The 13,184-nt window shown below is 45.0% G+C and overlaps 1 protein-coding gene across 4 annotated transcripts in view; it reads right to left on the reverse strand.

Moving 5' to 3' along the window:
- CASS4 (Cas scaffold protein family member 4) overlaps positions 1–6,846 on the reverse strand; it is a 40,468-nt gene extending 33,622 nt beyond the window's left edge. For 2 of the 4 annotated variants that reach the window (XM_032350272.1, XM_032350269.1), the window contains exon 1: positions 5,834–6,524. In XM_032350272.1, coding sequence (XP_032206163.1) covers positions 5,834–5,869 — 36 coding nt within the window. In that variant the 5' untranslated portion in view covers positions 5,870–6,524. Of the gene's footprint in view, positions 1–5,833; positions 6,527–6,672 lie in introns of those variants that run through there. The other 2 variants (XM_032350270.1, XM_032350271.1) reach the window with 2 other exon arrangements.
- Positions 6,847–13,184: the final 6,338 nt, after the last annotated feature.

The raw sequence follows: 13,184 nt of genomic DNA on the forward strand, positions 1-13,184 counted from the left end.
TGCAAGCCTTTGCCCAGAAGCCCGGATGCTGGCCCAGGTGCGGGACACACTGCCTTCTTGCCATTACCTCTGTTCCCATGGTGTGGACCCAAGCGTCCTCTTCCACTCCAGCCCACAAATGACTTATGAGCAATACAGTTGGACGGTTCCTAAAATATTTATTTCCCCTTTTTGCAACTCATGTTGGAGTATCCAAATATCACTTCTCCCCGCCTCCCACCTCCGTCCTTTGAAGTTATTTCCCCTCCAGGCACTTGTCATTTCCTCCCTTAGTCATCCTAGTTCCAAAATGACCATGTTCTGTTTTTAGGGCTGCTTCCCCATTCGATGATCATGCAGACTACTTTTCTTTGAATAGTCTGGTAACTTTGGGGGTCGTGAGGGTGTTCTGTTGAGTTTTTTTTTTTTTTTTTAATACTGAGCTCTCTAGCAAATAAACTGTTACGAGAATAAAAGTTATTAAACAGGAGTGATCATACAATATGACGGGTATTTTATTCACTAAAATGACAGTTTATTATATTGGGAAAGGGGTGGTGTTTAGAACATTGCACGGCACAGGGCAGGCACCCGTTAATTTGTTGAATGAATGAAAGGTATATGGCCTGGAAATAAGGTTGGTAGAAAACAAACATCAGTTTGAAAGGATGCGTAGCATGTGCCGTTCAATAAAAACTGTTTACATCTTTCTTTGGTCTTCTTTCTGTTCATTTCCCCTGACAGTTTCAAAATGTCAAAAGTTTTTTCAAAGGACAGGGAAGGGATTTTTGTTCGTGTGCACTGGGAACAGCACGGCGGCCTGCAAAATGAAAGGAGAGACCACCGCCCTTATCTCCTGACTCATCCCCCGCTTCTGCTCTTCTTGGCCAACATCCATTTGTTGCATAGCAGCCCGAGTGATGTCTTAGAAACATAAGACCATAAGACATCAGACCATGTCATCTCCTTCTTTAAATAGGCCAGTGGCTTCCTTCGCACTTAGAATGCACCTCAAAGATCTTACAGGACCAACAAGGTCCCACGTGAACAGGACCCTGCTTCTCCCTGCAGTCTCGTTTCTGCCCACTCTCTCTCCTTGTCCCTGTGCCCCAACAACGTCGGCCTTTTTACGGATCCTCCAACAGGCTGAATCTCTTCCTGCTGTAGGGCCTTTGCCTTTCTGTCTCCTCTGCCTGGAATGCTTCTGCCATCGTGCAGGTCTCCGGGGAGGCCCTCTCTATCCATCACCTCTATCAGATAACCTTGTTTTATTTTCTTCAGGGCAGTTCTCAATGCTGAAATCATTGTGTCCAGTTACTCATCTACTGACTTTCTGGCCCTACTAGGACATCAGCTCTGTGTTGATCATCCAAACCCCAGGATCCAGTAACTACATTGGATCCCGTTGCTGGGTAGATGGCTAAACAGTGGACAGTGAACTGTGTTCTCTAGCTGGCTGTCATATCTGGGATGTTTTGCCTTGTGAGGCAGGTAAAGGGATGGAACTGCTGGACAAGGTCACAGGGAGGCCGCAGGTCCTTGTGACCTTGACGTCAGCTGCAAAGGCTCAGATCTAAGGCAACATCTGACCATGGGAGTGAGAAGGGGGCCAGTTCTCGAAAGTCTAGGCTGAGTGGGTCAGGCTGGGGCCAGGTAGCGGTTAAGGAGCTTAGAGTCGTGGTGGCCTTAGTTCCCAGGTGTCTGACAACTAGGAAGTACTGTCTGACCTTGTGGCAGGGCAGGGCTATGTCGCAAGTATTCCATCTGCACTCTCTGTGACCTCCCACTTATTCACACACAACTCAAAGTGTTTATTGGGCACCTATGGGCAGGTACTGCTTTAGGCACTGGAGACCCAGTCCTGAGTAAGAAAGCCCAGAAGACATACAAATGGCTATCAGACGCCTGAAAATATGTTCATCATCATTAGCCATCAGGGAGATTCAAATCAAAACCACATTGAGATACCACCTTACACCAGTTAGAATGGCCCGAATCAACAAGACAGTAAACAACATGTGTTGAAGAGGATGTGGAGAAAGAGGAACCCTCTTACACTGTTGGTGGGAATGCAAGTTGGTGCAGCCACTTTGGAAAACAGTGTGGAGATTCCTTAAGAAATTAAAAACAGAGCTTCCCTATGACCCTGCAATTGCACTACTGGATATTTAACCCAAAGATCCAGATGTAGTGAAAAGAAGGGCCATCTGTACCCCAATGTTCATAGCAGTAATGGCCACAGTCACCAAACTGTGGAAAGAACCAAGATGCCCTTGAACGGATGGAATGGATAAGGAAGATGTGGTCCATATATAAAATGGAGTATTATGCCTCCATCAGAAAGGATGAATACCCAACTTTGGTATCAACATGGACGGGACTGTAGGAGATTATGTTGAGTGAAATAAGTCACACAGAGAGAGTCAATTATCATATGGTTTCACTTACTTGTGGAGCATAAGGAGTAACACTGAAGACATGGGGAGATGGAGAGGAGAAGTGAATTGGGGGAAATCGGAGGGGGAGATGAACCATGAGAGACTATGGACTCTGAGAAACAAACTGAGGGTTTTGGAGGAGAGCAGGAAGGGGGTTTAGGTGAGCCTGGTGGTAGGCATTAAGGAGGGCACATATTGCCTGGAGCACTGATTGTGGTGCATAAACAATGAATCTTGGAATACTGAAAAAATAAAATAAAATAAAATAAAAAAAGAATAAAGAAAGCCCAGGTCTGTCCCTTGTGGAGCTGATGCTCCAGAGGGGACGACAGATGACGAATAAAGGGAGAAACAATTGGGAAAGATGATTTCAGATGTTGATAAATGAAGAGGAGGAGGAAGCTGACAATGACCAGGGAGGGTGTGGCTGGGGACGTGCCTTGGGTGGGTAGGTCCAGAGAGGGGTCAAGCTAGTGAGTGAGCGAGTGTGGAAGATGCTTTTGGGGAAGCCCCATGGCATCCAGCCCCCAGATGGAGCGTCTCAAGGTGGGGGAAGGGGAGGCAGTGAGGTGGGGGATGTGGCGGGAGGAGGTTAGGTTGGCCTTGTGGCCGTAGTAAGTTCTCTGCACACATTCCCGCTGCCATTCCTCAACAAAGACTGAGTTAAAATGTCTTGCTTCCCACCTCAGAGGTCCTAAAGGCACAAGGAGAGCCTGCAATTCTCCCCGCCCGCGTGACATCCCCAGTGCGCTTGCCTGGATGCACCGAGGCACGCACCGCCTAGCTGTTGGGCCTGCCTGTGTCTAGACAAGCCCTGGGAACATTGGCAATCTTTACCGAGCCCCTCCCTGAGGGGCTGGAGGACCGCTCCACCCAGAATTGGGATGGAAGAGGGCTAAAGGATATTTGCTCTTTACTTGTGGTGGAACCTGAAATGTTAAGGACATCTAAGAACACTTAAACGTGCGTGAAATATAAGTATTATTTTGATCAGTTCTCTGGACAACCACCCTTCAGTAACAGGGGAAAGACACTTGTCTGAAAATTCCTTTCAGAAAACCAAGTGAGCCTACAGCCATATTGACAGAAGAGAGAAAGTGCAGGTCTGGGGTAGAGAAAAGTGCAGGTCTGGGGCAGGTAGAGAAAATACTGTGAGAAAGTAGGTATAAAATAGAATCAAATTTCAGAAATTCTCAGAAAGCGAAGGAAAACGAATACCATGCTTATCCGACTCTCCTTCAATTCCAGCCAGACAAAGATGTCTGTGCCCAAAGATGCCAGTTTCAACATGAGCTCTAATGGTGTGCACGGGCACACACACACTCAGAAGTGAATACAATTTGTAACACATGGGACCCCGTCACTTAAGTACACGCAAACTCTGTTTTCATAAATAATGCACTTGTAAAACTACCCGAAATCCCAAACAAGGCTTTACATATAATAAAATCACTTATTCACCCTTTTAGACCTAAATTTCCAGCATTTCTTGAATGGAGTTGAACATGGAGGCAACCAGCTACTGTCCAGTAAGCCAACGAATGACGTGTTAGATGCAGCACTTTGCCACCGGTGATGAGCTACTACCTCTGTTGCGAATGTACCACTCCCCAAGTTTCCTGACACTAATATCATCTTATTTACTTTCCATTTTTCTTTTGGTTTTATGTGAGAATTAGGGAAAACCTAATCAAAGTCAGACAACTACATGAAGGCTGCTGGTCACAAAGGCAGAGACTCTACTGACACAGAACAGTTGGATGACAAGCAGCAGAACCAGGGGACAGCATGATAGGCAGTCACAGTCACCCCCCACTGTCCGCAGGCCACCTTCAGGGTATGAGAGGCATTCCGGGATGCCCCTGAGGAACCTGACGGTGCTTCAAAGCCAAATGCACTCAAAGCTGAGAACCACTTACATGGTATGACCCCTGACTGCATGGTGTCCCTCTAATAAAAAGCAATTAATTAACAAAGGAGATCAACTGTGCTAAAATAAATGGAACTCTAATAGGTATTGCTCATTGTAAAAGGTGAGAAGCTCAACAGTTGTTCCATTAGTGCTCTTACTTGTAGAAAGCCTTTAAATAAGTATACTATATCATACGTGCATTGATATGTTTTGTAGGCGTCCCAGAGCCGAGGTTGCCTCTGGACTAGGAGTTGAAGATGTGGGTTCTTGCCCTACTGCTGCTGGTATGGACTTAGTGTTAGAAGGACATTATTAATTCAACGTTAAATTTTCTTGCCTGTGATCAGATTGGAGTTGTACAGAAGAATGTCCTTGTTTTTAAGAGATACATATTGATGTGAAGCGTCCTTTAGGGGTGAAATGTCATTATGCCCACAATCGGTTTTCAAACGGTGTAACAGTAACAACAAAGTGTGCACACACCTCTGTAAATACACACAAGGAGAGGCAGACAAATGTAGCAAAGTGCCAGGAATCAGTGAATCTAGGTAAAGGCTACGCAGGGATTTACTGAATTACTGCCTCCCCCCCCCCCCAAGTTTTCTAATGGTTTAAAATTTTTTCGAAGAAAATAGTTGGGTATAAAATTCCAAGTTTCCTTAAATATTTACACACAATCCATATGAGTGAGGCCGTCATAGGTTACTCAGCGGTAAATTTCACTGGTGACATCCATTGTTATTATTTTAATACTAAGTAACATATTCTTAATTCGTATAAACAAGCTTCCCCTTTAGTAACTGTTTCACTTTTTCCTGTTCTACTTCACATTTTAAGAAGGTACAGCAAGATCATCCTTGAGCTTCATTTTCCTTGTGTCCCAGCTGCTTTTCCTTTAAAGCAGCCAACACAACTTTCTAAATAGTGAATCTTTTTTGATTCATGACACAGACTTGAGCCCCACTCATACGTATCAGTACAAAAGTTCTCGGGAATTAGTGCACAGAATGTTCCCTGTGGACCCAGCCCACCGGGGGCTGAAGCCAGATGTAGACTCTGCTCTGGGGAAGGAGCACAGGATCAACCAGGACACCTGGGAGAGACACTAACTGTCTGTAGGGCCCAGAGAGAGGGGAGGCCAGCCTGGGCGGAGGCCGAGACTCACGTCTTACTCAAGAAGTTTGTTAGAAGGTGAATGGTCGCCAAGGGATGGGTGGGTTGTATCATCAACCCCATAACCTGGCTTCTGCTAGGAAGTCATTTCATCCGTCTCTGAGTCAAACTGGCAGAGGCTTTAGAACACATATTTTTTCCACACTTAGACTTAGTTAAACTTAGTTAAACTTCTCCATCTCAAACTCACATGTACTACTATTAGTACTACTATTAGTACTATCTCAAACTCACACTCACTACTAGAAGCTTGGAGTGCAAATCGGTCACTGTCCTTAGCCATAACAGGGTGTCCCACCGCCCGCCCCTCCAAGCAGTCCCCGCCACTCACCTTGGGCATACCATCCATGATGCCTGCTCCTTTCATCCTGCTGTGAAACAGCTCCCGTGAGCTCTCCGGCTGGTATCTCCGGCTTCAGAAGAGGATTATGCAATGTCACTGCATGCCTCTGGCCTGTTCTAAGAAACTGAATTCTGTGGAGCTATCTGACAACACGGGAAACTGTCAAAACGATTCTCCCAGCAGGCACACTTTCTGGAAAGCACGATAAGAGTAAAATAAAAGGGATGATGGAGAGGGGACAGAAATCCAGGCCACACTCACTCCTCAATGCCTGGCCTCTCACTTGGTCTAGAAGTAGGGATTGTCACACTTAAGCTATGTGAAACCACAAAAGATGAAAAAAAAAAAAAACGCTCTTCTGCTTTATAGGGTGAAGTTCCTACTTTGAAAGCTCAGCGTATGAGCGCTTTGCATTCTCGTCCCCACAAACACTATGAACAACTTCCACCAGACAGAGCAAGTTCATTTTTTTGATTAGAGGCCGCTAGGCCAAATTTGCGATCGTGGTCAGCCTCTCTTCCTTCCTGCTTCCTAAACTTGCCCCACAAACAGCTGGGAGAAAACAAGTCAAGGGGGATGCCCTCAAGGACCCCGTCCCGACTCATGTCTCCTCTGGTACATACTGCTCCCTGCTCACCGGCCCACCCAGGCCCACCTCCTGGCCTCGGCTCACAAAACTTCATGACGAACATTTTCCGAGTGCTGACTCTTTACCAGGGCTCTCTGCTGAGCACTTTTCTCTTGTCTCTTAAATTGTCTCTTAAATCTCACCCATCCATCATCGGAACTTGAAACCACAGCACGGGCTCAGTGCAGTTCAGCATTACCTGCGAAGTATTTTTACTTTCCCCGAATTCAGAGTAAACGTTCAGAGAGGACATACAGGGAAGAAGACTTGCTAGCCACAGTCACAGCACCATGAACTGGTACCCGTTCTCCTGAGCCTGGCTCAGGTTACCCCTCCAACAGTTTGTCTCTCCCCGTCGCTACCTTCCTGCCGTTAAGGCCCTCCCTGTCTGGTCTGCTGAGTACCCACCCCTGTGTCGTCAGCGCTCCCACGTCTGAGCACCAGGAAGGATTTACTGGAAATAGCCAGCTGATTTCTGGCTGAGACGATTCATATTTTAAATTGTTATCATTGTTGGAAGTTAACTCCTGGGGCCAAGTGACAGACGTGTCCCAGATGGGAGCAGATCAACAGGGAGGGAATGACGACCCCACAGGGTGAGGACACGAGCTGGCTTAGCAGCAAGTTCAAAGCGGAGATTCACAGGGAGGGCGACACAGATGGGACAATGCGGAGTAACGGAGGGCAGGTTTCTCGAGGAACGTATGACAGGAGAGGCAGGGGCATATCGGTAGAGAGGCCGAAATTGCTCCCAGCTGCAACGCCATGAATATGCAAAAAAAGAGATGGGATTAGCAAGTTCCATTTAAGGCATCTAAGCGGGGTCGGATGCAAGAGCAATGAGTCATAAGGGCTGAGGTTTTGAGTGACAGTCTGGACTAGCCGACGGATTTTATCCCGTTGGTCTTTTACAGATAGGACGACTCATGCGAGCGGTACCCCTGCCAGGCGTACAGCGGGCAATGCTTGGCAGGCAAAGGCCTGGACAAAATGGCAGGTGATGTCCATGTTGTTGAATGTGAATCTGGACATTTTGCCGGGGTGTGCCTCTTTGCTCCTTTCTTCTGGCCCTAAACTGCACGTCTGTGTTGGTGGGCGTGGATGCTTCCTCTCAGATGAGGAAGATGCGGGCACTGCTGGGCTCAGGTTGAGGTTCAGGCTTCCAGGGTGGGAATCCATTAACCTTAATTTGAGGCTTCTGTGTCCGTTTAGTGGACACACTAAATGGACACAGAATGTGTCCATTATGTCCTGATTTTGTTTTGAAAAGTCCTTATCTCTCAAGCACACATACTGGAATATTGACAGATAAAGATCCGAGATTTGCTTCAGAATAATTCAGCAGAGGGGAAAGTGGCTAGAGGTATAGGTAGAAGAAGATGAGCTATGAGTAGCTGGCTGGGGGGGTCGAGTGATGGCTACATGGAAATTCATTATATTGTACTCTTGACATCGAATTACAAAAACAACAGCTTTATTAAGACAGAATTCACATACTGCAAAATTCATCCTTTTAAAGAGCACAATTCAGTGTTTTTTTTTCTTTGTTTTTTGGTATATGCAGGGTTGTGCAACCATCAGCACTATCTAATTTGAGAAAATTTGATCGCCTTGGAAAGAAACCCATAGCAGTCTCTCCTCATCCCTCTGATGGACTCCAGCTCCCGGCAACCATTGTTTTTTGTTTGTTTGTTTGTTTGTTTGTTTTAAATTGTATCATGCACCTTCACATATATTTGAAAAGAAGTAAAAAGGATGGACAAACTTGCTCAAGGTCACACGGTGATGGGACTGAGGCAGAATCCAGACCCAAGCCTCTCAGAAGAAAGCTAGACTTTGCACAAGGTCCAGTCTGGACGGTTCCCGCCATCTCCTCAAACTCCCAACAGTGATCCTTCCCACAACTGAAGAGCTGACCCTTGAGTTCCTAATACAGGTTAGAATGCTGTAATTTGCATGTCTTATTTACTTATTTAGGAGAAACAACCTAAATTAAGAAACAGAATGAAGTCACAAAAGCCACAGATTTGGTCCCAAAAGGAAACAGACTCACGCTTACACAGACTCCTAGTTTTGAATTTTGTGAATGAGGGGCTTGGCTTCTCAGTCTCCTATCTGGCCCTGTCATTTTACTGAATGAAAGCCCTTAGACATTTTGCTGCAATCCATTCGTATTTGCTTCTTTAGGAAAAAGTGTCCTCCTGTGCACAAATATTCCAAGAGTTTGCTATTCCAGAAAGTTAGGTGGCTTTCGTATCATTCCGCTGACTGAAGGTTGAAACAGCTGCAGTTCAAGGGAACCGAGTCCGAGACTCTAATGAGATAATTTTCCCCCTTCTCTCGACAAATGCTACTGAGAACGGTATTTTGGATGAATTTTGTCTTCAAAGCCTGGGGCATCTGACCACTTCACTTCTAGAGCTCCTAATAAATGTGCAGGAAGGTTGACTGCTTTTGTAGATGACTGTGTTTTGGGTATGCTTTATACTGTTTTCACGTGCACTTCTGGCTAGCATGCTCCTTGAGGGGTAGTTTTTGGACGCTGGGCACTCAGTGCCCAAGTTTTTAAAGTGCAGCTGGACACCAGGTGAAGAATGTCCAAAGCATTAAAGGCTTAGCAGGAAACTTCAGATTGCATGGCTTTAAAAAAAAAAAAAAAAAGATTATTTATTTATTTGACAGAGAGAGAAAGAGAGAGAGGTCACAAGTAGGCAGAGAGGCTGGCAGAGAGAGAGGGGGAAGCAGGCTCCCCGCCCAGTGGAGAGCCCGATGCAGGGCTCGATCCAGGACCCTGAGACCATGACCTGAGCTGAAGGCAGAGGCTTAAACCACTGAACCACCCAGGTGTCCCTAGACTGCACGGCTTTCAAAGCATCTAGTAATCTGGCGGCTTTTAACCTCAAGAAGGTAACTCAAATACAGCTCTTTTGGGGAAAGCAGAATTTCATAAATTGTCAACAAATTCACCTAAACTCTCCAATGCACAGATAAAACAGGGAGGACTGGGATTTTAAAGGTCAGTGATGACTCTGTTTAATAGTTTGAATTTTGATTTCATGGTGGAGGGGGAAAAGCAAGCACGACTTGAGAAACAGGAAGCAAAAGAAACGCTGAAGGCATCAAGGGGGCCAAACGCTGGAGGAGAGGGGCTGAGTGTTAGCAGGAACACAAGGAAATCCCAGGGCACCACATGGGGCCACAGGCAAGGGGTTACTGTCAGGTGAGTGGCCAGCCGAACAGTGAGAAAGAGGTTCACTGGGTTAGATCACCCACCAAGGGAGTCAGAAGGTGAAGTAGAAAAGCTCCAGAAAAAGGCCAAAAGCCCGAGGAATTAAAGTTATAGAAACGTCAACTATTGGGGTGCCTGGGTATAGCTCCGTGGGTTAATGTCTGCCTTTGGCTCAGGTCATGATCTCAGAGTCCTGGGATAGAGCCCCATGTGAGCGGGGAGTCTGCTCAGCAGGGAGTCTGCTTCTTCCTCCCTCCAACAAATAAATTTAAAAGATCTTAAAAAAAAAAAAAAGTTGATTATTTTCTACAAGGTTTTTGTTGTCCAGATCCTCTTGATCACTTTTTAAAGTCTCTTGGTCCTCGGTCCGTTTCATCTCTTCGTGGTCGATATACTCACATACCATGCATCTGATTAATTCCAAGTCTTCAAGTCTGACTCTCGGGTCTAGTTTCTATTGCTTCTCCTCATGGGGGCAGTTTCCTTAAATACTTGATTATGACCCCGTGATTCTCAGAGCTGGATCTGGGAGCACTGGAGCCTGGGGGAAAGTTGTGTTCTTCCTTCATTGGTGTTGGCTTTAGACTCTTGGGTTGCTTGTCTCCAGCCACAAAGGTAGTGTGCGTTGTTTGCTCCCACCTTAAATGAGATGGGACTGTCAGAGAAGACCCGTCCCACAAACCCGAGCCAGCGCCCGGTCAGGCAGCTTTCCTCTTCCCAGGAGGCGGAGTTTTTGTAAAGTTCACCCTTTCAGGGAATAGGGCTCCTTCTGGGTTCTAGGCTTTCCTACCAAGTCTGGACCAAAGCTCCCACCATGTGAGGTCACAGCTCAGAAATCATTCGGCTTCAGGGGCTTGACAAATGTCCTCAGTGCAAATGGCCACCCCATAGCTCTTGATTATCTAGATTTGAACTTTCTGGTTGCTTTTGCCTCTCAAAAATTCCCTGAGAACTTATTGCTAGCTCAGCTATTTAGAGATTAAAAATAAAAATAAATTCTGTACAGGTGTGTGCTGAAAAGGTTCTGAGAGTATCCGGTTCACCATATTTTCAGAAACAGAAGTCTCCCCCCCACCCCAAATCTGTTGCTGAGACACCTCCCCCACCCCACAACATCACCTTTCCTCGGCTCAACTGAAGTCTAAGGCGAAAGGTTGGTTTCTCTGAGTCATCAAAAGATATGGAATTATATTTAGTTTTAGGTAAGGCACATAGCTAAAGGAGGTTTGGCTATAGAAATCTGACTTCTAAGCAGAGACAGTCAATTATCATATGGTCTCACTTACTTGTGCAGCACAAGGAATAACACGGAGAACATGGGGAGATGGAGAGGAGAAGTGAGGTGGGGGAAACTGGAGGAGGAGACAAACCATGAGACTGTGGATTCTGAGAATCAAACCAAGGGTTTTGGAGGGGAGGGACTGGGGGGTTGGGTGAGCCTGATGGTGGGTATTATGGAGGGCACAGATTGCATGGAGCACTGGGTGTGGTGCAAAAACAATGAATTTTGGGACGCTGAAAAAAAAATCTGACTTCTAGAACAAAACACTAAAGAAAGTATGAAAAGTACCAAAGTCATAATTGCTATATGAGAATACACGTTTAAATATGAAAACATTCAAAGTAAGGTCCAAAAAAAAAAAAAAGAACTAGCTTTAAATTATTACATACAAAAAGTTTATTTTTTAGAAATCACATATCTTTAAAAAAATAACACAGAAGTTGTAAGTTCTGACCCTGACTTATTATTCACTGTTTGAAAGCCAGGGTGTTATGTGGTACAGTTAATGACATGCTGATGTCATGTCCATGTAATATTCCTGGCCTTTATACCAGTTCAAAATATTAATGTGATTTTATTTTTTAAAAGATTTTATTTGAGACACAGATATCAACAGAGATAGCAAGAGAGCAGGAGTAGTGAGGAGAGGGTAGAAGCAGACTTCCGGCTGAGCAGGGAGCCTGACGAGGGGCTGGATCCCAGGACTCCGGGACCATGACCTGAGCTGAAGGCAGAGGCTTAACCGGCTGAGCCACCCAGGTGTCCCCAAATGTGATTTTTAAAAGAAAAAAAAAAAAAGGTCTGTTTTGGAAACACACGAAGTATCTTGATCTTGTAAGCGGGAGTCCTGAAACTATAGATCCACTGCTGAGACCATTCCAGAAACTGGAGAAAGCAGGCATCATTATTTAAATTCATCAATAGTTAAAAAGACCCAGTGGAGCTTAAATCAGGAATGCTTCGGGGTCACTCTAGTGCATGTGCTGGAGTAGAAGTGGTCAACCTCTGTTGTAGTTTCATAGGGCTGAAAGCAAAAGCAGCAGCAAAAAAAGAAGCCAGGAGTTTGGGCTGGTAATTTTCTATGGAACTGGTTATTCTTTTTCCTATTCAGTAGGTTTCTTCCAATCTTACAAAAGCAGCACCTGCAGATGGCCAAGTTCAAATGCTGGAGAATTAAGACACAGAATAAAAATAAATCCAAACTCCCTATAGACTAAAAAATATCGCTCTTTGGAAATCTGAACTACAACTCTGATTTAACATACTAAGAATGCCTAAGATGGTTTCCTAGTCCAAAGGCTTGAAATGATCCTTAAGGCGGCTGACTAACGAAGAATTTTTATGCAGTAAACCTCAGAAGATTTTAAAGTTTCTATAACATAAAACACTTTAACTTTAATCTATTTGATATTTTTATCAAATGACCCTAAATTCTAATTCTAGATATTCCTACCCAGATCATGAGGTATTTGTATTTGGGGATAAATATAAACCAAAGTCTATCTTTCGGAGGAGAGGTTAGGGTTCCCTGATCTAGCTTGAGCTGAATCCAGAGAAACAGTGTCACATCCTAAAAAGTTTTGAGAAGAAGAAAACCCCCATCGGTTGGTTAACTGCAAAAATCTTCCAAGAACAGAGTTGCTGTGTGCATCCACGATGAGTAGTGATGATTCATGCTGAAGAGAACTGAAAAACGAGATTAAAATTACACAAGAACAGAGTCAATCGGTATTAATCACCTGTGAAACAAGTGAGCAGCTGAGCAGCCGTGGGGGTCACCTAATTTTGATTAGATTGGATGGATCTTCAATTAGGTTTTCTATAGACCAGCAAAATCTTATTAGAAGTATTCACTGAAGATAAGCACAGCAGGCACGGAAAGGACAATGTGCGAGGAACAATGAAACATCTGGTCTCCTACACATCTTCAGGAAAAACTGGCCGCTATTTTATTGAAGTGAAAAAGTGTAACACTAAAGTCAGAGATCTGAGCTTTATTATCAGAATGATGTCATTTTAGGATAGAACTGATGGATGCTCTAAAATGGTTTTAATACAGCACAACACTCGATTCTCAGAGCTGTGTGCCCACTTGTTGGTCGATATGTATTCTGCATGGAGACACACGGACAAGGAGGGTGGAGAACAGGTACAAAAGGTGACAAAAATGCCAAATGAAAATTCCTCGGGACAGGTTCAG

The sequence above is a fragment of the Mustela erminea genome, chromosome 7, assembly GCF_009829155.1.
Source record: "Mustela erminea isolate mMusErm1 chromosome 7, mMusErm1.Pri, whole genome shotgun sequence".
In the NCBI taxonomy this organism is placed as follows: Eukaryota; Metazoa; Chordata; class Mammalia; order Carnivora; family Mustelidae; genus Mustela; species Mustela erminea.